The sequence below is a fragment of the Marmota marmota genome, unplaced genomic scaffold, assembly GCF_001458135.2.
Source record: "Marmota marmota marmota unplaced genomic scaffold, marMar, whole genome shotgun sequence".
NCBI lineage: Eukaryota > Metazoa > Chordata > Mammalia > Rodentia > Sciuridae > Marmota > Marmota marmota.
Window position 1 is genome coordinate 9,282,365 of NW_025999842.1, and position 26,915 is coordinate 9,309,279.

At 35.3% G+C, this 26,915-nt stretch overlaps 1 protein-coding gene across 10 annotated transcripts in view; it reads right to left on the bottom strand.

Annotated features, from left to right (window-relative positions):
• Rars2 (arginyl-tRNA synthetase 2, mitochondrial) overlaps positions 1–26,915 on the bottom strand; it is a 93,314-nt gene that overhangs the window by 65,908 nt on the left and 491 nt on the right. For 6 of the 10 annotated variants that reach the window (XM_048806707.1, XM_048806810.1, XM_048807098.1 and 3 more), the window contains 4 exons: positions 10,508–10,581; positions 5,452–5,554; positions 4,082–4,165; positions 1,539–1,636 (listed from right to left, as the gene is read on the bottom strand). In XM_048806707.1, coding sequence (XP_048662664.1) covers positions 1,539–1,636; positions 4,082–4,165; positions 5,452–5,554; positions 10,508–10,581 — 359 coding nt within the window. Of the gene's footprint in view, positions 1–1,538; positions 1,637–4,081; positions 4,166–5,451; positions 5,555–7,486; positions 7,625–10,507; positions 10,582–19,865; positions 19,902–20,053; positions 20,101–26,915 lie in introns of those variants that run through there. The other 4 variants (XM_048807145.1, XM_015499284.2, XM_048806766.1 and 1 more) reach the window with 3 other exon arrangements.

Here is a 26,915-nt window from a genome sequence, read left to right on the forward strand (position 1 = left end):
TTGCCATGATGTTCTGCCTCACCATGAGCCCAAGGAATGGAGCTGGCTGTCTATGGACTGAGACCTCTGTAACCATAAGCTCCAAATAAACTTTTCCTCCTCTAAAATTGTTCTTGTCAGGTCTTCAATCATAGCAGCAAAAAAGCTGACTGAAACATAAACTGTCGAATCTGATTCTTATAGAACTTACCCTTTCTAAGAACAATAATTGTGGTGAGCCGCTTCTGCCGTTTATGCAAATTATGGTCGCCATTACAAGATGGCGCTGGCTCCGCTGTGGTCTGTGACAAACAACTCCTTATTTGGGAGAGTTGGCGCATGACTTTTCATCACCCTATGAGAAAGCTCCACGTGGCTGCTTTGCATTGGGGCTTGAGATGCTTTATTAAGGCTGGGAGGGGCATCCGGGGAAGAGAAGAAGAACTATCAAGGGCCTGAAATAAACTGCTGAAAGAAGATTCCTGAGTGTTGCGTCTTCCTTGCGGGCAAGGGGTTGCGACAAATAATGAGTGGCAGATAATACACATGTGGAATCTGAAAAAACCCACTCTCTCTGCTTATCCAGTTGGTGATCATAGCTAAGTTTAAAAGTTATTATTATAAATTACAATAAGGTAGTAAACATAAAATATTTCCCATATTGTTTCTTAAAAATTCTCCACAAGAATAAATACACAAGAAGACAAAAGGCCCTAGCAAGTTTCATCTTTTTAAGTGAAAAAGCAGTTCATCAAGACTTTTTATCATTTAGGAAAAAAAAAAAAAAATACTATCTCATAGTTTTCTTGAGCTGTCAACCTGTCAGCTATACTACAAAGTTGTTAGTTCTTAGTGTTCCCTTTATATTTTTGGTTATTTCAGAACAGTACAAATATTTGAGAGTTGTACTGACAGTATATTAGAAAGTAAAATGAAGACTATTTAGAGGCATATTAAAACTTCTAGCTATTTTCTGTTAATCAAAAGAATATATTACAGAGGCTGGGGTTGTGGCTCAGCAGTAGAGCTCTCGCCTAGCACATGTGAGGCGCTGGGTTTGATCCTCAGCAACACACAAAAGGTACTGTGTCCAACTACAACTAAAAAAAAAGAATATACCACAAAAACTGCAAGGCTGTATTCTCTGGTAATCAGCTTACTTTAAAATTCTTAAAAAAATGGGGCTGGGGATGTGGCTCAAGCGGTAGCGTGCTCGCCTGGCATGCGTGCGGCCCAGGTTCGATCCTCAGCACCACATACAAACAAAGATGTTGTGTCCGCCAATAACTAAAAAATCAATATTAAAATACTCAAAAAAAAATTCTTAAAAAAATGAATAAATAAATCTAGATATTTTTCAAACTGGAGGCCCCAAATCCATTTTTATTCATTTTATTAATGGTATAATGATTGATTCACCATGATCTTAAGAAGATAATATAATGTCACTATTTTGCAACTTTTCCACATGTAATTTACTGAGACTCCAAAAGAAGGGGGTGGAACACTTCCTGTCTAGTCAACTTGATTAATCTACCCAAAGATGGATGGTCACTCACCTGAATTCAACCACAACCTTCCTTGGGGGAAGACCAGAGAAAAGTTCACTTTTTAGTCCATATTTTGAGCCATCTTCTATTACTTGATGTAACACAGCCTGAAATATAAAAGGAGTGGGATTTAACAATAGAATAAAATTGCAATGTTCTTAATTACTTTGCTACTAAGAATTAAATGTTGCTAATTTGTTCATTCTAATTGAAGGAACTGAAAATTTTATAGCGCTGTCAGCAGCACCATTTTCAGCACAAACCTCCCTGTTGCTAATGCTAGTCACAGCAGTCTTTACAGGAATTAACTCTGATGGGGCTTTCTATGCTCACAAATCACATCTATTCATCCTTATAGTAGCCAATGATGTAGACAAAGATGAGGAAACTGAGGCTTAATGAGGTTAGGTAATACAGAAGTCCCACAGTAAATAATAACAAAATCAGAAGCAGCATCTAGTGTTTATTAAGTGCCAAGGGCTATGCTATGTATGGGTTAATTATTTAATTCTTATATATAATCATGTATCAATTTATTTAATTCTTATAATAGCTTCAGAGATAAGTACTACTTCTAGAAATGAGGAAAGAAAAATAAAGAGACGTTAAGTAACTTTCCCAAGGTATTGCTATTAAGTCATGTAGCAAAAACTTTTCCCACTCCCCAGTGAATGTGTTAACTGCCGCACACATAATGTTGCAGTTCTTATGGTACTAAAGTTCACCAGCAATGGTAGGAAAACAATATAAGAACACATAGTTAAATGGCTATTGGCTACACAGTATAAAATAAGGAAATCCTGCAGAAACTTCTAAAACCTTCTAGGTTAATTTTTAGCTACTAACAGAACTGTTGTATAGTTCACGAACTTATACTTTGTTTTTTGCTAATGGTGATGATGTGTCTTTCAAAAAGTAGGATGTTGGGCTGGGGTTGTGGCTCAGTGGTAGAGTGCTTACCTAGCATGTGTGAGGCACTGGGTTCAATCCATAGCACCACATATAAATAAATAAAATAAAGGTATTGTGTCCAACTATGATAAATAAATAAATAAATAAATAAAGTAGGATGTAAGCTGAACACGGTGGCTCATGCCTATAATCCCAGTGACTTGGAGGATAAGGCAGGAGGATTGCAAATGCAAAGCCTGCCACACTCCACAATTTAGTGATACCATAAGTAACACTGTCTCAAAAAAGCTGAGGATGTGGCTCAGCTGTTAAGTACCCCTGGGATCAATCCCTGGTACCCCAAACCATCACCACAACAAAACCTCCCAAAATTAGGTTGTGAAATTACTGTTGCTAAGCTTTTATTCACTCTTAAATTGGTTTTGATCCATCAACTGCATTTTGAGTCCTAAAAATGTAGTTCATGATATGAAAAATTTTATTATTAAAGAACTGGTTAAGATGGTTATAAGACAGAATAGGCAGAGATGGGAGCAGCAGGAAGTAAAACAACACATACAACAAACATTTAAGGTGCATTCACAGGTGGCTGTGGATTATAGCTTAGTGGTAGAGCACTTGCCTAGCATGTGTGGAGTGAAGTCCTGGGTCTGATTCCCAGCACTGCAAAACAAACCACCAAGACCAAAAATCCCACAAGAAGACACATCCCCAGAGTGCTAGTTGGTTCAAGACTAGGAGTTTTTATATTTATATTATCTCTGTAGTCTCATAATCTTGAAGATGGGCAACATTTTCCATTAAATGCAAAACTAAGGTTCAGAAATAGTATTTATTTGTACAATGTCACAGAGAAAATAATACTCTATACAATCAGTAGGAAATAGAGAAAGGATTAATATACAGATGTTAAATTGAATAGTGCCTATCATATACTAGGGGCCCAATAAACATTAATACTTTAAGAATATGTGGATAAGAAGACTGCAAGTGGAGAGGTGAACATTAATGAGAAGGAGTCCATATTCAGATTATTGTACGTTTATTCTGAATTTTATCTCTGAATTTTCTTATGTTACTGTATTAACTGCCCTTTTTCGGGCTTAATATTTATTGTCTTATTAAAAGAAAAAGCTGTCTTATGATTTCTTCTGTATATATCTTATGTTTCTAACAAGACTATAAAATACCAGAGAGTAGAAACTAGCATCCCTTTCTTGGATTCAATACAAAACTGATGTATTCATTCAACAAATATCGATCTAGCATCTACTATGTGCTAGACACTGCTAAAAAACTATGGAGATCCAACAGTAAAAAAAACAGATGCTATTAACCCTAAGGGGATAAGAGTTTAAAGGGCAAGTGGTATTAAACAAATAAAAGGAATTTAAATACCAACTATGGTAGGTTCTATAAAGGAGAAATATAGAGTGCTATAGGAGAATATAAAAAGATCCGAAATCTACTGCCAAGAAAATCTCAAGATCCAACAAGCTGTTAAACTCAGGTGGCACTCCATTCAAAGGGATCAGTATATGCAAAGGTTGTGTGTACAATGAGTTTCAGAGCAGGAGGAAGATCAGTGCAATTAAAGAAGAGAATGAATGTACAATGGCTGGATAATAACTCATTCTTACCTTTGTTAGTAGTTCCCTGTTTATTTTGAAATTCACAGTTCCTGGACCAGTGCTGATTTCACTCACTACTGTATCACATTTCAGCTAGAAAATAAGCATATTATGAAATAGGCCCAATGAGACATACAGTTCTAATACTACAACTGGCTGACAAAGTCAAGCTGAGTTACCTCTTACAGTCATTACAGGTGGACCTGGGCCTTAGCCAATCTTCAGTTTCTCCACTTTACTTAGGTAAATACATTTTCTTTTTTTCCTTATTAGAAATGCTATTTTGTATTCAGAGTATCTCCTTTCCCCTTTGTCTTTCCTTCACCTCAAATTCTCCATTTGTCATGCAATAAGCACTTACCCTTACTCAAGAGCCACAGAATATGACATTGGGTCAGATCCTAACTAAAGCTTTTGAACCAACACAAAGCATGTAAATAATTTAGTCTGTCTTCTCTGCTCATGCCCAGCCTTCTTAACCACCTAGATGTTCAAACCCCTTGATAAACCTATAGAACTAAAGATGTGCTAGTGTTTACTGAAGAACTTCTAGTCTATATTTTTGAGAACAAGAAATAGGAAGAAAGGGATTAAATATCCTAATTAGATTAATTCTACTCCTGGTGTACTTCCTAGTAAAAATCTTAGGTGATTTTTATTATCAAATAAATATCTACTCAGTTATCAAAGTTCCTTTATCATACTCATTCCTCACAAATCTTTTTCCTTGACAGTGACTTTCATTGTTCCAATTCTTCAGAGATCCCAGATACCTCTTGTGTCACAAATAATAACCCCATTAACAATAACAACAAAACTTATCTAATATCTATTTTTGCTGAGGGTATTACACTAACAATTTAGATTTGGTCATTCTCTACAATCTTTTAAAATAAATAAAACCCACCAGGGAACTTAGAAATACTTAAGTTTTATGAAATCATCTAACCACTTCTTCCCTGTAATCATGATTCCATTTACATTTAATCACTTCTTCTCATATTTTAATGTTCTTCTCAGAAACTCATTTTAAAAACTGCAACCCACAGCTCTAATTTATCAAGCTTGTTCTCCAAAATTCAAAAGTCCACCCAGCTTCAATCTGTAAATTTAATTAACACTTCAGTCCTACTCTGAAGTACTTAATCAAAAAATTGAACATTGTCAGCTCAAGAGGAATGCTTTATAAATAACTTGAAAAATCATTGTAACCTTATAGTAGTACAGGGCTAAAATGAATTTAAATGATATTTTCCAAGATAAAAAAGAAACACTATTAAATTCATTATTACAGATGAGAAACCCTGCAGAGCACTCTTTTTTCCTTTAAAATGCTAAATTTATTATAATATTAAATAGAGATAATAGTGCTAAAATACCTTCTCTGCCAGTTTCTTGGCTTGAACTTGAATATCTGGTCTTACGGGGTCATTGCTATTTTCTAGTAAAGAATCCACAGATAGCTGAAAGTCAGCTACTTCTCTAAAGACAGAAATTGAAATGAGAAAGAGCTGTGGTTATCTTAGAAGCATTACAAATTTAACAAAGGTTAATCATTGTGTATTTGTCATATGAACATGACTTTATCGAAAAAGGCATTATGTTTTCAAAATTAAAAGCAAGGAAATTAGAAATCACCTTGTATTTATTTAAAAACTTTTTTTAACATTTATAACATTTTATAAAATTTTTCCTTTTCTGTTATGTAATTGTAACTTTATGATATCTCTGTGAAATAGACAGAGGTGTCTGGCAAATTAAATGTCTCCTGTCAAATTCTAATGCAACTAAGCAGATGCAGACAAAAGTTCAGGTCTTTTGACCTCTTCCTACGATGCTTCCTACACTACTCCAAATGCTTGCTTCTAATTCTTGCTCCTCCACTGACTTCCAAATGACAAAAAAAAAATATATATATATATATATATAACTTGAGTTTCAACACGAGGGAAAAAAATTCATTCTGAATACTCAGTAGTTCATAAAACAGACACTGCCATTTATCCTTTTCATTCGGTTGATGATGAAACAATGCAAAAACAAATACAACACCAGCAATGAGTGAAAATCATCATTTGCTTGATGAGAGCAGTTCTAAGAAAAGAAAGTAGGGAATGGAATCAAAGAAGTACAGTTCAGTGACCTGAACAGTATTTGTAACATTTTATTACTAAAAATCAAGAACCATCCTTCTCCTCTCAAAAAATAAATAAATAAAAATGAAAAAATATGGAAAAAAACTTAATTCAGAGGGTGACCACGTGAGTGTTTTATTATTCTCTACAAATTTTTCTGTAGATTTAAAATGTACAAAGTTCAAGATCTACAAAATAGTTTTTAAATCAACATACATCTGTGTAATTACACTAACATCTTTTGATGTTTAATAAGAGAATACAGAATAGGACTTCATGAGTATAGTACGTGGTTTGTCCATTCTCTGTCTAGCACGTCACTCACATGAGAAGGGCATACTTTAGAGGGGCACAAGTGACTTCCTTATCACTTATGATTATCAGGGAAATATCTAAAAATTCCTGTGTGACTTCTGGTTAACATCAGATTTTAAAAGTCTACGATAATCATTAAGAATTTTCCTGGGCTTTGCGAGATATAGTTGCGCATGCTTGAAATGCTACTGACTTGGGAGGCTAAGGCAGAAGGATCTCAAGTCTGAGACTAGCCTCAGCAAATCAGCAAGACCCTGTCTCAAAAAAGTTAAAAGGCTGGGGATGTGGCTCAGGTTAAGCGCCCCTGGGTTCAATCCCCGATACCAAGAAAAAATTAAAAAGAATTTTCCCGGGGGGCCTTAATCCATTATTGAGAGTGGCTAACACAAACCAACCCAACTCATTTACTGATATCCGAGCTGTTACCACAGACCCAAGTTCATCTACCAATCAGTGCCTGTGTGATGTTGGAAAAGTTGCTTAATCTCTCAGTACTCAGTAAAATGGTGATGACAATGGAATCTACTTCACAGTGTTGTTTAGAAATCAAGTCTTGGTTATGAATTATATTAATCCTAGTTCTGATGTTAAATGAAAATGTTAAATAGTATCAGCACTGACCTCTGGGAAAGTCTTTTTCTACTTTATAGTACATGATAATTCAATTTTCTAAAAATTAATCATAAAATTCTTTTAAGGTTTGAATGTATTTATTCTTACCAAAGAACTCTTGATAGTTCAGTCAAGTATTTATGCCAATCATGGGGAACTAAACTAGTTAATAACATGGGAATAACATAAAAAGAATAACAAATTCAAAGATATATATATATATATATATATATATGTATATAAATTATAGAAAATGATGTAAATAAAAAGTAGTAAGAGCCCTGATAATAATATTAACTGAAATACAGATTTGAATACATCAAAGATTAAATTATTGTTTGTTGATACATACCTTGGATGTTTTAGAGAAGATTTAATATGACTCAGACTCTCAAACATCCAGAAAACACAAAGAAATCATACGATTTTTAAAAAAATAGTGTAAAATTATAAAGAGTAACAAGCATTTGTAATTTTATTCTAGAAAGGTATAACATACTAATAATTTAATTTAAAAATTGTATAATCTCCATGGAATCATAAATATTTCTAATTAGTTCAGTGGCAGAAGGACAAAAAAATTGATCCTTTTAGTTTGTTAACAATGATTAATACCAATTTATTAAACTAAGAATATTTAAAACATAAATTCTGAAATTATGTGAAGGGTTACCTACCACTACCAAAGGTGCAAAAGAGAAGGAAAGTGAGGGAGATCAACCAGATTTCCATCTACTTCCCAGTTGCCCCTTTGGGGAACTTTTAATCATACACCCAAAAGGAACTTTTGGTTTTGCTTTGTCTATTTGAAGAGATAATTCTTGCATGTGAATTATGTATAAAAATTTTAAAACTGAAAACAACGTAAATGTCTATCAACAGTAGAATAACAGAATATTACAAAAAAAAAAAAAAGTGATGTCAAGGAAAAGGGTTAAAAAATCTTAGTTTTGTAGCTTTTTTTTTTTAATCTGAAAAACATACTGAAAGACAAAGAAATGAAAAATACACTAAGTTCCTAAAATCAGTCACCTACTATAGTAAGATTATTGGGACTTTATTTTTCTTATTCTTCTGTATTTTCCTGAATTTCCTTAAAGAGATTGTTTTGCACTCTATAGTTTTATGAAATTAATCCCTCTTACTTTCATTTTTTTGGGGGGTGGGGATACTGGGGATTGAATTCAGGGACACTCCCACTGAGCCACATCCCCAGCTCTATTTTGTATTTTTTTTTTTAGAAACAGGGTCTCACTGAGTTGCTTAGCTCTTCACTGTTGTTGACGCTGGCTTTGAACTCATGATCCTCCTGCCTCAGCCTCCTGAGTCCCTGGAATTACAGGTGAGTGTCACTGCTCCGGCTCTTACTTTCATTTTTTAAAAATTAAAACCAGTAAGTTTAAAAAGCAGGGGCTGGGGATGTGGCTCAAGCGGTAGCGCGCTCGCCTGGCATGCGTGCGGCCCGGGTTCGATCCTTAGCACCACATACAAAGATGTTGTGTCCGCCAAATACTAAAAAAAAATAAATATTAAAATTCTCTCTCTCTCTCTACCTCTCTCTCACTCTCTCTTTAAAAAAAAAAAAAAAAAAGCAATAGCTACTTTTCCACTAACTTCTGAAGGTTGTTGTGTTGGTTAATGTGAAAGCCACAGGCTTTGAGTACTACTGACTTATGACAATGCTCTCAATTACAATAAAATCAATGTTATATAGGAAGTTCACCATAGCTGAAAATACATGGAGAACTAGCAGACCTGAGCAAATTGGTTCATTTTATATTACCTATTCTATGCCAGCAAAAAATAATATTTCTTAATTCTCCTAGCACTTAATAGCATTCTAATATAAAGTCAGAAATATGGAACAGTGAGACTTGGTTTTTAACTGTAAGGGATACTGTGGATTTATTATAGCAAAACAGTAAAGGTTTCCTCAGTATGGAGAATTTTAGACTTGTGGCTCGGAAAATTTTTGAAGTGGTTCTCAATATTTATTATTTATAAACCAAAATCTTAGTACCTTGCATTATTAAAGCAAAGGCAAGCAAAGGCAATCCTATTCAAAAGATGGGTCAAAATAGTTTAGTTTATTAGGTCTTTGAAGACATTAAAATTGAGAGATTACCCTTATTATGCAGAATGCAAATTACAGATTTTACGAAATAAGTAACTGATGTGGAAAACTACATAAATTTACATATAATTATGAGAGCCCCTTGGTCCCTTGTTGCCTCTGTTCTTGGAATTCACATAAAGGAAGATGCAGTAGGCCATTTTATAGGTGTTCTCTTTTACTACAAGGTCAAATGTAGCCTCTCTCTTCCCTTTTCATTTATTTCTTTGTTCTATCCTGAGAACAGGAATATCCATCTTATGCTAATAGTCTTGACAAAATTAAGGGAATGAAATACAAGGACATATTGCTACCAGTAATTACATGGTTACCTCTTTCCAAACCTTGGGGCTCAATGCCTACTATGTGGTAAATATGTCATTATTAACTGACAATACAGTGGTCCCTTGGTGCCTGAGGTTCCAGACACCCCATAGATAAAACAATCTGTAGATGTTCAAATCCCTTATATGCAATGGTACAATATTTGCATATAACCTACACACATCCTATATATACTTTAAATTACTTCTAGGTTGCTTATAATACCTGATACAATGCAAATTCTATGTAATTAGTTGTTATACTGTAAGATTTAGGGCATAATGACAAAAAAAAAAAGAAAAAAAAAAAGGTACAGATGCAGTTTCTCTTCTTTGAATACTTTTGTCTCATGGATTATGGGACCTGAAGGGGACCCTGTGGATTGTAGAAAACTGAGGATATTTCATCTAAGTATGAAAGTTTTCTACCCAAAGCAAAAACAAATATCAGGATGACCAAACACAATTCTCTGAATTGAAAAAAGCTACTATAGGTTGTATGCTATCAAAATCAATAGTTCTCTGTCACTAGGAATCTTCAAAAGGAAACTCAAATAACAAAATCAATACAACCAACCTATTAGATTAAATATGGTACAACAGTATTTAAACATCAGATGGTTGAAAAAACCAAGGGTTCAAAACATTTAGTTCTTAAATAATTAAATTTGAACCTCATTCCCAAAGACTTTGACACAACTATCACTACAAGCATAAGCAAGCATAAAAATAATTAATATAAGAATATTACCTGTCACATCAGAGTGTCCAATACAGATTTTAATTTTATTGTTGATTACACTAATAAGTTGAATATAATGAATCACATCTTATAATTCACTTCAAAGACTATTCCATAAATTGAAGAGTAACAATTTTTTATTCAACAAATTTGAGAACATTATAGATTACTATAAATGTATTAATTATACTTAACTCTTTTCTGGAAATTGGAACTGCAGATATTGATTTGATCAAGTTTTCTGGTGGAAGATCCAGCACTCTGGAAAGCTAAGTCAAAAAGAACAAAATAGGGTAAGACTGTAGATAATATTTGTTCCATATTCATAATACTACTTAAAAATAAAAAGAATAAACAACTGACACACCAACATAAATGGACATTATGCTAAGTAAAAGAAGCCAGATTCCAAAGATTATATAGTTTATAATTCTATTTACTTGACATACTAGAAAACTCAAACTATAAGGTTGTAGAATAGATTTGTGTTTGCCAGGAGTTGAAGGTGAAGGGATGGTTTGACCATAAAGTAGTAAACAAATTAATTTCAGGATGAATTTTGTCTTTATAAATTTAAAAATAAATTTAAAACAAAGTTTATGAAAAAGTATAGATGAACCACTGAGGACCAAAAGTACTTCTTATTCTCATTTAAAAGATTATTTATTGCCAGACACTGTTCTAGGTGTTGGGGATATAGCAGTGAACTTTCATGCTATTATAGCCTTCACTTCATGAATGATGAAACCGAAGTACACAGCATTAATGTAACTTACCTAATTGAAAAAGCTAGGATGTTAACATAGGTCATCTAAAACCAGAACTTACATTCAACTCCAACTCAACCCCTATGCCATATACATTCATAATGTATATTGTGGAGTGCAGTGACTTGAGATTGGGAATCCCTGATTGCTTCGTGGCTGTGGTGAGTCTATTGCCTGGAAATGTTTCTATGCAAGGTTTCAGGATGCCCAGTTGCTATGGTGATGCTTGGCCCAAAGAGGCTCTGTTCAAGAGTCTTATCAGTCTCAACCTTGATCACAGGCACATAATTCCGAGGGAAAGAGGAATTCTGAGCATGACAAGACAACTCCTATGTTTCACCAGCAATGCTACTTCTGAGCCTGCCCACTTAACAGTAACTTTAGACAATGGGCTTCCTGAGTCCTGCAGGAAGCTCCACCAAATACTGCAACAGTGAAATAGTTACAAGAATGTTTTTAGTCCTGTAACTTTCTAGCCTACAAAGAATCATGCCTGTATAATCCTTTACTTCTTGATTATGAGATCCTATATAAATAAACTTGCTGGGCCAACTCTTCAGTCACTGCTTTTCCATCAGAGAGCAGTGCTACATCTGATTCCAGCCTTTTATCTTAATATCTCTGTGTATGTGTTTTTCTTAATCCCCTATCACCCCTCACCAGTTTCTCAGGTTCAACTGTGTAGGTCCCAGCAGTATATATACATTTTCGGTAAAAAATGCATAAAAACAAAATAGTAGAATAGAAGCACAGTCATAATGAATTTATAGTGAATTTATAACTGTCATCATCTTTCTTCTCCATCTCCTCTTGTCTCTGCAACAGTCCAATAATGGTTATAGAGTTGGGAGAAGGAAAAGAGTGATGAGGAAAATAGGAAAAGAATGTGAAGTTCTTAAAAAGAAACCTTCAGAGGGGCCTGTAACTATTCAGAAGAATAAAATTAAACCATTGTCTCCTGATAAGTAATAATATTTAACAGGAACAACTTGTTGAATTTCACAAATATATTTTAAAATGATCAAAACCTTCATTCCTGGAGCTATCATTTATCTTTATGATGATCTGTATATTTCTGCTTTGATCTACTATGTACTGATTTTTAAACTTAAATCTCCAGGTGAAGTTTTTATTTTTATTTTTTAATTTCTAGTCTTTTGGACGTTCATTACTTTATTGCCTCAAAGAGTTAATTCCATATGATATATTCCCAAGAGTGGATAAATATTTCTAAAGCAAATATTGCTTATTTGTAGAATAAAGGCTGTAAGTTTATGTTAATACTATAAAAATGTTCCTGCCATAAAGATGTATCCGTAACAAAGGTTCTAATAAAATCTTTTAGAAAAAAACAAAAGATGCAAATCCAATTCCACATTCATTAGCTATGAGGTTGTGGGACAGTCATTTTATAAAAATGTGCTTTACTTTTCATAACTGAAATATGGGAATAATAAGTTTATTAAATAATAAACTAGGGCTCTTATGAATATTAAGAAAAATACTTAGGAAATAAGCACACAAAATTTTTTTCTTCTTAAAAGATTTTAGTTTAGCTATCAGAGGGAAAATGTGAATCAGAGAAACCCACAATATCATAGCAGCTCCATAAGAATGAATTAAAATAGCAGTTTTGCAGTAGCAAACTATGGCAGAAAGATTGTGGGAAAACACTGGTAGGCAACTCAGTGACCTAGCAATTAGGTTAAAACCAAAAATATTAGCTTCTACAATAGAAAGACAATAAAAGCAACAGATAGTGGCAGTGTCAGGTGTGCTATGGCTCAGTGGGGGAAGGTAAGCACCTGTCAGAGCCAAAAGACATTTTCCCACTAGGTTTAAAGAAAAAACATGCTGCTATTCAACAAGTTTGCAATCTGAGTAGAAAACATCAGAAATGGCAAGCTAATCTGGCACAGGGAGGATGCTCCACAGCTCCCCAGAAGGAACAGTTGAAGTAGGGAATAAGTGACAGCTTAAAAAAGACTATTCTGGACTTCCTAAGTGATAGACTAGGAATCCTGGAAGTTTACCTCCTATTTTTTCTTTCTTAAAAGAAAAAATAAATTTTTAAAATTTTTTTTGGTTGTAGATGAACACAATAACTTTATTATATTTATTTATTTCTATGTGATGCTGAAGATTGAACCCAGTGCCTCACGCATGGAAGGCAAGCGCTCTATCACTGAGTTACAACCCTAGTCCCTTAACTTTGTATTTTCATGTTTCACAATTTGTTTTCTCGTCTTGTTCTTGGTATAGGCTTTTTGAATACCCAACACCAGTTACTTAAACTCTACTTTTCACCGGATCAGTAGGTGCCCACACCATGGGGCAGTCTGAGCATATAAGTGAGACTGTACCACAGACTAGGGAGAAATTCAGGGTGGCCACTCAGTCAGTCTGCAGAGCAGATAAGAATGAAGGGTGATTCTCAGATGGGAGAGTCTAAAACCAAAATCACAGAAAGAAAAGCCTCTATTTAAAAAGAAACCTCAGGGCTGGGTTATGGCTCAGTGGTAGAAAACTTGCTTAGAATGTGTGAGGCACTGGAATTAATTCTCAGCACCATATATAAATAATAAATAAAATAAAGGTTCACTGATGACTTAGAAAGACATTAAAAAAAAAAAAAGAAGAAGAAGAAATCATGAAATTCATCTGGAAAAATAAAAGACCCAGAATAGCAAAAGCAATTCTAAGCAGGAAGAGTGAAACAGGCGGTATAGCAATACCAGACTTCAAACTATACTACAGAGCAATAGTAACAAAAACAGCATGGTACTGGTACCAAAACAGACAGGTGGAACAATGGTACAGAATAGAGGACACAGAGACCAATCCACAAAATTACAACTATCTTATATTTGACAAAGGTGCTAAAAGCATGCAATGGAGAAAGGACAGCATCTTCAACAAATGGTGCTGGGAAAACTGGAAATTCATATGCAACAAAATGAATCTGAATCCCTTTCTCTTGCCATGCACAAAAGTTAACTCAAAATGGATCAAGGAGCTTGATATCAAAACAGAGACTCTGCGTCTGATAGAATAAAGGAAAAGAGTGATGAAGAAAAAGTTGGCTCTAATCTACATATTGTGGGGTCGGGCTCCAAATTCCTTAATAGATGACCCATAGCACAAGAGTTAAAAACAAGAATCAACAAATGGGATTTACTCAAACTAAAAAGTTTTTTCTCAGCAAGAGAAACAATAAGAGAGGTAAATAGGGAGCCTACATCCTGGGAACAAATTTTTACTCCTCACACTTCAGATAGAGCCCTAATATCCAGAGTATACAAAGAACTCAAAAAATTAAACAATAAGGAAACAAATAACCCAATCAACAAATGGGCCAAGGACCTGAACAGACACTTCTCAGAGGAGGACATACAATCAATTAACAAATACACGGAAAAAATGCTCACCATCTCTAGCAGTCAGAGAAATGCAAATCAAAACCACCCTAAATGCTTACGATGGTAAATTTTATGTTATATATATTTGCCCACATTTTAAAAAAATTCAAAGAAAGACTTCTAAAATTAAGTAGTGGCTCACGTAATTGTCTCTCGCCCAATATCAAATTAAAAATAAAAGGAACAAAGGAAATAAGGTAGAAAGTGAATAAGTAGGTAGCTTGGTTCTCTAGCAGCAAATACACAAAATATAAACAGCCCAAATTCATAAAACTTCAAAAGGGCTAGCAAGCCAAGGGAAGATTCTGCAATTTTGATACAGAATGGGGCAATACTATTTGATGAGCTAACTATCTTGGGCCTCATGTATCAGAAGTCAGAGAAATGAAATAATAATTTTCATTAATAACTCAAATCTGGAGAGAAACAAATCAAATGAATTCCATTCGTCTTATGACTGGGAGATGCTGCCAAGCTACAGAAGAGAATGAATAAAACAGGGAAGGGAATTCTGGCACTTTCCAGAAAAAAAGATTCTAGGGTAACATACAGAGGCCTTCCCAATTATGGGAGCAAACTTTGAGATGATGCTGTGTACGCAGTAAGAATCAGAGGATTTTTTTTTTTTTTTTTTTTTTTTTTTTTTTTAGGAGCACTGAAAAACATCAGGGCTAGTTAGTAAAAACTAAATCTGCCCAGTCAGAATTCAGGAATGCTATGTAGGTCACTATGACCTACTGAAGAGAGAGACAAAAGAAGAGTAGAGTAGAAAATTATAGTTTATATTTTTGCAACCACAAAAGTGAGGAGAGCAAAGAACAAATGTATAAGGAATGAAGAAGTCACTCATGTAATAGGCAAACAAATACAAAGTTGGGCAGAGCTGTCAAGCATGACCAACAGAAAAAGATCAAGCATTACAAACAGGCAAACAAACTAAGGGAGAGAAAGGGAGGAGGAGGGAGGGCAAACTGAAAGACAAAATGCAAAGAATGCATCATACAAGAGATCAAATAACTCTGTCCAGAAGAAAAATATAACCCAACAAAAGACATTCTTTACAAATGCTCCAGGATTTGGAACTTACTCAGATTATGAATAGGGTAAAAGAGAATTAAAAGACAAAATGAAAAAAGATTAAATGGGAAGATAAAATTTAAATTAAATTATCAAACCTTCACCATAAAACTAATAACCATAATCACAAAGAGACTATTTATAATTAAAAACAAAAAATATTACACAGAAGAACTAACATAATCAGAGAATTCAGGTTTTAATGAGTAGCCATTAAAGGGGTCAGAAAAATAAAATTTGGGACAACACAATTCAAAATTAAGAAAATTGTTGTTCTAAACCACAGAAAAGAACAAAGACTGGCAGGCAAGCCAACAGAAAGGCAGGCAGATTGATTCTGTAGCAGCAAACCTAAAGACAGAGAGACAAAGGCCAAAGTCACAAGTTTTGAAAGTGATAGTCAAGGGAAGAAAAAACAACAAAAAAAATATTCTGAGGGGCCACACATGGTGGAAGCATATGCCTGTAATTCTAGCCACTTGGGAGGCTGAGGCAGGAGGATGGCAAGTCCGAGGCTAGCCTTGGCAACTTAGCAAGACTGTCTCAAAATAATAAAAATAAATTTATGTGGCTCTCAGTGGGTAAGCCCCCTGGGTTTAATCTCTAATTTAAAAAAAAAAAAAAAGATTCTGAAGTAAAATACAGCAACTTCATTTGGTGGGACTTCCTACTTGATCTCAGAAGTCACAGAGATGAAATTAGAAAAACCCAAGAAAAACAAAACATATTCACAGATTATATATATATATATCTTGCTTCCTGAAGAAAGAAGGGATAGACTGAGAAGAGGGAAGAGAAAAAGACAGTGTAAGATTGTGCCATCAAGGTCACTGCTATAGACAATTGGGGCTAAATTTTTATACACAACACCTTTTGAATTGCTATCCAAAATAACTGTGCTATACTGGAGATATGCCTATGCTAGGCCCAGCAAACTTCAGGCAGAATGAAGTACTGTTAGCAATAAGTGAATGTGTAAGCACACATGGAACCTCTTTACACAAATGGCAGCTGCAATCAGAGGTATGACCAAGGTGATGAGCAATGAGGCAAAATATTCAATAAAAAGGAAAACTTCCCTGAAATAAAGAACCAAATCTAAATCTTGGTACATTACTGAAATTACATACCATTTAGTAGTAAAATTAAAGTAGATTTGGTTGCATTATTACAGATGAATCTTTTAAATTGATCCAAACAACCCAAAAACTTCAAGCTTCAGAAAGATTAGTTTGATATCATTTATATAATAGTAGTAACTTGCAAAATAATACTACTTAGGGAAATATTCATAGGTAATGAGTGTTACTCACAAGCCTATAAACACAAAATTCAGGACAGACCTTACCTCTAATGTGAGGAAAGTGTTTGCAACTAGGGATGGGTATCAGATAACTTAAATAGTACTTTTAATATTTTATTTTTCAAGTTGGATGGTGAGCAGATAGAAATTAATTATATTTTTCTCCATGGTTAAATATTTTATTAAAAAAACAAATTATAGATCAAAATAAATTATCACGAAGAAAAGATAATAGAGAAAACTCAATACTGAAATGTATGCTGGTTAAGTTACTAAACTTAAAAAATAAAGCACCCTATCAAGAAAACTCCATGGTAAATAAAATAAATATATTCTGTAGTCATGTTACCTAATCACAAAGATCCTGATTGGTTAAAGCAAATAATTTATTAATGATATTTTCATCTGCTCAGTTATATTATGTCATTTAATATGAATTAGCTGACACATAAAAATTAGAAAGCTAACAAGACTGGGAGGTTCTGTGCATTTGCCTCTACAGTATCAGGAGAGAAAATTCAAATTCAGAGCTAAATAATCTGGTATTATTCTTTTGTTGTTTTCCTAAAATGAAGATTTCGACATAATTTAATAATCTATTTTAATGTTATATCTAAAAAGTAATTTCTAAAGGTAAACCCTCCCTTTGATACTCGTAGTATTATTTTGTCTGAGCTCTCAAGATTTCTTTTTAAAGAAAAGGCAGCACAAGTCCTGTTTGAAAAGCCTGCTTGCAAAGAATTCAAGTAGACCACATGCTGGGGAAAAGACTGGCAGTAAACATCTCACTCAATTCAATATAAAATGACCAAGAGACAAGTAGGAGAGATACAGTTAATAAATAGACTCTCTATATTATAAATTTTGAGCAAGAAAGTTACCCAATGCAAATTAGAGAGGTAGAGGAAAGTTATTAAACCAATTGTGAGTGCTAATGGCCCCATCACCCATGGCAGGGATTAATACTAAATTTGAATCAAGACCCTTTAAAAACACACTCCAAATTAAAATGTCTTTCACAATCCCTTATCTGTAGAGACCTCATTTAGCAAATATATTGAAATTTTAAAAATAGCACTTTGGTTTCTTTTTTATTTAAAGCAAAACTAATAATTGTTATTTAAAATGGCACTTCAGTAACAAGTACATGAGGAATCATAACATCATACTTTAATGCTGGACATTTTCTGTTATAAAATTTAAGAAACCCTAAAAATAAAAACTCATTACAACATAACCCAGTTTTTATAAAAGGTATGTCCATCAAGTCTTCCTTTCTATCTTCCTTTTTTTTCTGGCTGTATATCTGCATAGAAATATATCTAAAAAAAAAAAAGTCAACATTCATGATGATGATTACTTATAACTGGGATATTTTTGTTGTTGTTTTGTTTCTTTTTTTGAAACAGGGTCTCACTAAGTTGCCCAGGCTGGCTTGAACTCTTGGGCTAATATGATCCTTATGCCTTGTGAGACCATTGGCACTCACAAGAACCTGGCTGTAGTTTTTTGTTGTTGTTTTAATTCTTTGCATTGTTTAATTCTTTACAATGAGTAATCATCATTTTTGCAAAAATGAGCAATAAGTTTTTCTCTAAGAAGCCACAACTAAAAAAGCACTTTTAAGAAATTCCTATTGAAAATTAAGCAGAGGGCTGGGGATGTGGCTCAAGCGGTAGCGCACTCGTCTGGCATGCGTGCGGCCCGGGTTCGATCCTCAGCACCACATACCAACAAAGATGTTGTGTCTGCCGATAACTAAAAAAATAAATAAATATTAAAAAAAAAAAAAAAGAAAGAAAGAAAATTAAGCAGAAATGCTGCTTTTGCTTAAGTTTACGTGGGGCAATTGCAGTCATCTAGGATAACGGATAAGTTAGATCCCATACCCCAGAAAGTCTGAAGGGGGGATTCAAAACACCCTGTTCTCACAGATTCTAATATAAGAAGGGCTAATATTTACTGAATATATACAAAAGGCTAAATACAATTCTAAGCATTCTATATGCATAATTTAGCCGTATCCTTATGACAAGCTTATAAGTTAGCTAGATAATTTTCTAGATTTCACAGATGAGATACAGAGAACTTACAAATCAAAAAAGGATCATACAGTGGAGTCTTCCATGGTCTCATACGTATATGTATATATATATATATATATGCTGGTACTGGGGATTTGCTGAGAGCCATAGCCAAGTAGGAATGACACATGGCATTTTTGGTTGAAAGGTGACCCCAGCAAGCCATTGAGATGATAATGATTATGTTAAGATGTGCATTCAATTGGAGATTAGACCCCTGCTGTTTGCCTCCGCCTGCTACTTTCAAGCTCTCCAGGGATTCCTGGAGAGTTCCCATTGGTTGGGGAAGTGCGGTAGGACGGAATTCCGGAGGAGGGATTTCCTGTTGGTATAGCGTGTCCCGGTAGAAGGCCACGTGCGTGGCATTTGCAGGAGTTTTTGAAATAAAGTTTGTTGCTGCTTGAGTGGCTCGTGATTTTGTGCCCAGCCAGACTGCGGCATTTGAACCCAGGGACACTTAACCTCTGAGCCACATCCCCAGTCCTTTTTAAATATTTTATTTAGCAACAAGGTCTCATTGAGTTACCTAGGACCTTGCTAAATTGCTGAGGCTGGCTTTGAACTTGCGAACCCCTTGCTTCAGCCTCCCGAGGCACTGTGATTACAGGCTTGTGCCACCATACCCAGCTCCATGATCATATTCTTAATCACTACACAGTGGTTACAACACTTTGCTGCAATTTGGAATGACTTGGGGATCTTTAGAAAACACTAATGCCTCCCTCCCACATGCAAATATTCTGATTTAATAAGTTTGAGATGTGATCTGGGCAGAAGACTTTTAAAAAGTTCCTCAGCTGATTCTCATGTGCAGTAACATATGGGGATTTCTGTACTACCCCTTTTTGTCTCTGGGTCACCTGTGGGTAGACATTATCAAGCCTAGATGAATATCAGAATCACCTGATAATATGAAAACACCATCCCACCACAGTCAATGGGCCTGAGTTGAGGTAGTTTTAAATGCTTCTCAGGTGATTCTAGTCTGAATTCAAAGCTTGAGAATCATTTTGTTAGTCTGCTTTACAGTGCTGTGACCAAAATACCTGACAAAAAGAAGTTAGAGGAGAAAAAGCTTATTTTGAGCTCACAGTTTCAGAGGTTCAGTTCATGGCTGGTTGACTCCATTACTCTGGGCCTGAGGTGACACAGAAATATGGTGGAAGAGAATGGCAGAGGAAAGCTGCTTAGCTCCTAACTGCCAGAAAGGAGATGAGAGTAGCAGCAAAGGAGAGAAGATATAATCCCCAAGGGCATGCCCCCCAGTGAATTACTTCACCTAGCCATGCCCCACCTGCCTACCACTACCACCCAGTAATAATTTGTTCAAATTATTAAGCCATCAAATGGATTAATCCACCAAGTAAATTACAGCTCTCAAAATATAATCATTTCATCTCTAAACATTCCTGCATCAACACAGGAGTTTTGGGGGGGACATCTCATATTCAAACTATAACACTCTCATTTTAACAATGCCCAGACCCTGCAAATATTTTTAATTAGAGGCGTATCTCTCAAATGGGGGGTGAGGAAGAAATTGAGAACCACAATCAAGTTCTCAAATGCCAGAGAGAATGGCTTTTAATTTACTTATATTCTCATATGTTCAGAATTATTCTGGAAATAATAAGACTTTAATTGTTTCTCAAATTGCATTCAGAGCTTTCTCTGATGGGAATGTGGCCTATGGGTTTCCTTAGCTGCAGAGTTTTTTTCCTCCTCTTCAGGTAAAGCTGTTTCTTCCGGCGTTGGGCTTTAGTCCAGGTATAAGAATCTACCCATCATTAACTACTTGGCGCTTCAAACTGATGAAAGAAAAAAGTTTCACAGAGAAGAATATGCCAAAAGGTTACTCAATGAAAGCAAAATAATAAGACTATAACAGTAAAGCTGAAAATTTTAACAGAATAAAGTATACAAAATATTAGACATAATCCTTGAGAAGTAAACTTAACAACATGATTGAATGAGGAGCAAACCTGAGGCTGAAAGCTGGGAGCACTTCTTAAATGCATGTTAAAAGTGAAAACTCAAAACTGCTAATCTGGTTTCAGAACCTCAAACCAGATTCTAATACACAATATAATAATGACTAATATGTATTCAGTGCTTGCAATATACCAAGCACAATTCTAAGCCTTAAATTTGGAAACCTAAGAACAGAGATTCCAATAGAATCTTTAGCTCCCAGGGGCATCCAGTATGAAAGCATTAATGAACTTAGGGGCAGTTCTAAACTACTTGTTTCTCTGGCACACAAGTGCCGCAGTCTGGCTGGGCACAAATCACGAGCCACTGAAGCAGGAACAAACTTTATTTCTGAACTCCACCAGCACACTCCACACACGCTCCCCAGGAATTCTCCCCTAACACCACGCAGCTCCTCCAGGACTCAGCCACCGGAAATATCCCTTCCCATTGGTTGTTTTCCCCAACCAATGGGAACTCTCTGGGAATCCCCTCGAGAGCTCAATTGGAACTCAATGGGAACTCGGCGAGAACCCGCTGGCGTCACCTCTCAACCACTTCTTCTGGCAAAAATGCCATGCGTCATCCCGACTCGGCTGTGGCCCTCAACACACAAGCAAACATAATTCCTATCTTTAGTACCTAGATACTGATGATGAAGTAAAACAAATAATCAGTCTCGATCAAGACAGGTGTAAATTGAGTTAGGAGCTAAGCTTCCTGAGTTTACAATCAAAATCTATGGCAATTGCACACAAACTTTAATAGTGTTGATGAAAAAAGAGATCCATATTCATTAGCAATTAGACATTGCTAAAAGTGGTAGAGCTGACATCGCTTCCGTATTGTAAAATACTTAAATTGTCCATTACCCCTGGTTATTCTTTGCCCCTGACTCTTATACAATGAGGTTGCTGTATGTTTGCCACCAACAGCACATCTGTTTTCCAATTTGAAGAAAATTTTCCTTAGGAAAAGGCCTAGAATAGTTCCAAGACACAAACAAGAATCAAGCAAACTTTACGGTTCAGAAGGGAACTTCCCAAAGGACTTGGAGGGCAAGTTATCACCAATTACTTAAAATGAAAAAAACAGCATCACTTTCATACTTGTGATTTTAAGCAGAACTGAATGCTAGTGGGCTATAGGAGAGTAAGTGTATTAGGTTCACATCAGGATAATAAAATATCTGACACAGGTTACTTGGGTAAGAAAGATTATTTTGGATCATGGTTCTGGAGGTTTGAGTCTAAGATGGGTGGCTCACTGACTTAAGCCTCTGATGAGGGCACATCATGGTAGGAGCAGAGGATAGAACAAAAGCTTATATCTCACACCAGGAAAGGGGTTGAGGGATGGGAAGAGAGGGAGGACTGCCTACAGTCCCACAGTCCCTTATGAGGATAAGCCTCCAATAACCTAACGAACAACCTCCTACCACCTAAAGGTTCACAGCATCTCCCAATACTGTCACTCTGGGGAATCAAACCTTTCCATATAGGTCTTTGGGAGGGAGGTGCTCATTGAAATCATAGCAACTCAAATCATATACCTAGATAATTCAGTCAATTCTGTTGCTGACCTGAATGTGGATGAATATCTTCCCAAAATTTCACCTCAGAACTAGATGACAATAATTGATCATCAAATTTAATTGCTTCTTGAGGCCACACCTAAAAGCTGATAATAAAACCTGTCAGTAGAGTCAAAGAGGCTTGTATTCCCATTTGCTTGTTAGCAGTGTATCTTCTTTATTAAATTATGGAGATAAAAGTTAACGAAGAGACCTTAAGGCTACTTAAAATGTACCAGTTACATGACAACTAAATGCAATTTGCGATACTACACTTGAAAAATCAACAAAACTGCAATGTAGACTGAAGATTAAAGTTTTATATCAATGTCACTGAATCTAATAACTGTACTAATGATATGTCAGATGAGATTTGTTCTTAAAAATGATAATGTATCAAGAGGTAAAGGAGCATGTATATGAATCCCACTCTCAAATGAAACAGGAAAAAATAATCTAGACAGAATGATGAAGCAAATGTGAAATGTCAATAATCAGCCAACCTAGTTAATCTAGAGGATATGGAAATCTCAGTACTATTATCTGTAAGTTTGAAATTACTTCAAAATTAAAGGTTAATAAAAGAACAAGCTGAACTTAAACTTACTAATGCCAAAGCTTTAGTAATGTTCATACTCCAGCTATTGCTATTGCTATGAATAATAAAGTCTCATGTTTTCTGCCACCATCTCTGAACTATGGTAGGTTAACATGTAAATTAAAATCACAGACCCTTCAGTTCTTGACACGAAGCACTTTCTGTAATATTATCTTAACAGAACTTTTATCTTTTTTTCACCCCTGGGTACACTGAGAATTGAACCCAAAGATGCTCTAAAACTGAGCTGAAATCTCCAGTTTCCCCTCCTTTTTTTTTTTTTTTAATTTATTTTTAATTTATTTTTATTTTTATTTTTTGACAGGGTCTTGCTAAATTGCCCAAGTTGGCCTTGAACTTGCAAGCCTCCTGCTGCTGTTTCCTGAGTTGCTGGCTTTATGCCACCTTGCCCTACTTCATTAAATCTTATCAATAGCCCTAAAGTTATGCAAAACACTCCATGTTACAAGCATTCCATAAATAGTAGCTAACACTTATATCACCACACTATTAATTTTATGTAACAATCCATAAACTCATAATCAACACCATCATCTTACAGCCATCAGGTTAATTTGCCAAGAGTTTGTCACCCAAGTGATAGGGCTGGAATTTTAGTTCTTTTCACTATTACCATGTCATCTCACTTTAAAATCATGAACTCATACGGTGAAATTATAGTTTTTATATTATATCTCAATATATATTCTCATATTCATTCTTCAGGTATGTATATCTTCTATGTTCCAGGCACTTTGCTGAGGTGGGGGAAATAACAATGAATAAGAAGTGTTCTCTGTCTTCAAAAAATATTATAGAGGAAATATACATCAAAACAAAATAATTACTCACTTATAATGTTATTATAGAAGCAAACAAGGGACTGAGATGGAGAACTGGAGGATATACTCTTAAATTATATGTTATCAGCTGGGAATAAATCCAATGAGTTCCAACTACCATTTTTGAAAAATGAAGTAGTATAAAGTAAAAAAAGTGAACACGTACACATTATAAGTACTGTTTGTTAAACCTTTATCTTGCAAAATGGGTTATGGCATATGCAAAGTGCATTTCTTTTAGACACAGGGAATTATATATGCAATGAGAATGAAAAGACCTTGGTGGGTTAAAGAGATAGAAAATAACATTTTGGTTAGACCTTACAGAAAGAATAGAGAGGCGTGAATTTAAAAAGATGTTTAAGTTCTGGTGTAGAGTTTGTGAAATGTAGAAGGATAAGTAATATGATTTGATTTACATTTTAAAAGTCACTTTTTTGATATATGTAAAATGGATGAAAGGGAGGAATAAATAGAAACAAACCCATAAGAAGTCAGTGTAGATAATGGTGGCTTGGTTTGGGATAGGGAGAGGAAGCAGCAGTAATGGGAAAGACTGTTTGGCTCCAAGATGTATTTCCGAAGTTAAAACTAATAGAACTTGCTGAGGTGAAGTATAATCTAAATTTTAGTCATATCCAAATACTCTGGTTGCATGAATATACCTGCTTTCCATATGTCAGTATGTCTGCACCCTCTCTTCTTAGAACACCTACACCTTGCCAACCTCCTATTCACTTGGCACACTGCTACTCATTCTCCCTTCAAGATGAAGCCCCAGCATCTTGTTTTCCACAAAGCCTCCCCTGACATAAAGCCTTCTTAAGTTCTCTTTTGCATATGTTTCTAATATAGTGGTTACAGAGTGCACTGCAATTATCTGTTCACATCTGTTCCCCAAGCTGGTCTGGAGCCACTCCAGGGCAGAAAACATTCACTTTCAACTTTGGGATAGTTGTTAGAAAACTCTAGACTCATTATTTAAAGTCTGCTGAATAGTTGTGTCATAGCATATAATATTTCCTTCATTCCTCAACTAGCAAAGAGCTCCTCATTTTTATTTATCCTCAACTTTTACTCAATCCCTCAAATACTCCATATTCAGATAAATACATATTTGGTTAATTTATGATGCCATATATATCCATAAATTCTTTTTTTAAATATTTTTTTCGTTGTCAATGGACTTTTATTTTATTAGTTATATATGGTGCTGAGACTTGAACCCAGTGCCTTACACATGGTAGGCAAGTGCTCTACCACTGAGCTACAACCCCAGCCCGCACAAATTCTTTTTAGTGACTAGATTGTGCTTCTTGATTTCACAAACTAAACAGCAATTTATAGAAAAAAATGGTTTTTAAATTAGACAGATTTCAGTTCAGAAAATCACTTTAATTTACTATCCACGTGGCCTTGGGTAGGTTACTTAATATCTCTAGATCTCAATGTGTTCAATTACATAATAATATTATGTAAACTACACCACAGGGTTACCATGGGCTTAAAAAAGTCAAAGTAGCTTAATAACTATTTATTCCCATCCTCCATCTTACCTTCTTTATGAGAAATAATACAACCTTTGCAAAACTAAAAACAATTATGTTTCTGATCATAGCACTATTTTGACCTGTGGGTTGAGAATACAAAGCATCTACTGAATACTGAGGACTCAAACTACCTACCTCAGAGATAGTTTACTCTCTATATTAACATCAGCATAATGTAACAGTTCTGGAGACTGCTGCCTAAATAACTTGATTGTTCACAGGAGCTTTATGGAAAATCTCAGTTCTTTAATAGAAAGCTGCTGAGAGCCACCGCCGAGTCTGTATGGTCCCTGGCATTTTGCCAACAGTATTGATTGACAGGCGAGGCATTACTATCCGCCTCTGCCGCAACTTTTGAGTTCTCGCACTATTTTGGAGTTCTCGTGGGGATTTCCGGGGATTCCCCGAGAGTTCCCATTGGTTGGGGAAGTGCAGGAGGAGGGATTTCGGAGAGAGATATTTCCGGCTGGGGGTTTCTGGAGAAGCCTCCTGGCGTTTGGGAGGATTCCCCGGGAGCTGTGTGAAGTGTTTTCCTGCAGTTTAAAAATAAAGTTTGTTCCTGCTTCAGTGGCTCGTGATTTGTGCCCAGCCAGACTGCGGCATTAAGCATCTTTATGTTGTAAGAACCCTTGCACACCTTGCCCTGCTCTTTCCACCAATGACAAACTGTTTTATCAAGATCAGTATCCAGTTCTAATTGAGCCTTCAGACCCAATCCCCTCCCATACTCTGCTGCTGAAAGATCAGCCTTATCCCATACATCAGATTCTCAATAAATCTGATCTTGCTTTTCCAATTTAGGCACTAGGAGCAGTCTGATGAGGTGGTGTTTTTGCCTTACCCCAGCAAGCAATAAACTCAGCTTTGACTTATTAAAAGGTGGTATTAGAGGAGCTAGCAAGGGACACAGCAGTACACCTATAAGCTTTTAGACAAAGACAGAAGGATTTCCCCAAAATGCCTACAAACAGTGAAAATGCGCTAAAGTAAATTACATACCAGGCAAAATATGTCATTAATAAAAAGGAAATGAATTTGTCAAGGCCACATGGAAACTTTCCTTGCAACAAAATTACAATGATATTCAGTGAATTTTAAAATTTCTTTTTAATAAATTCCAGATTTATTCTGCAGTTTTTACTCATCAATGCCTCCAAATCAAAAAGGCACAGTCTCATTTACTTTTGGGATTTACCAAAATATTTCTAGGGTAAATTGTCCTAACTTACTGCAAGAGAAACAACAAGCTTTTATGCTAGATCCTTTTGATAGCAATTCAGATCCATTATCAACTTCACTAAGTGTGTGGAGCATTCATTTCTTTGGTGTTTAATCATGGCCCAAAGACATTCTATCTATGTAGTGCATCACCCAAGTAAAACATGGAAAAACGTGGATTGAAAGGGGGGGGGGGGGCGG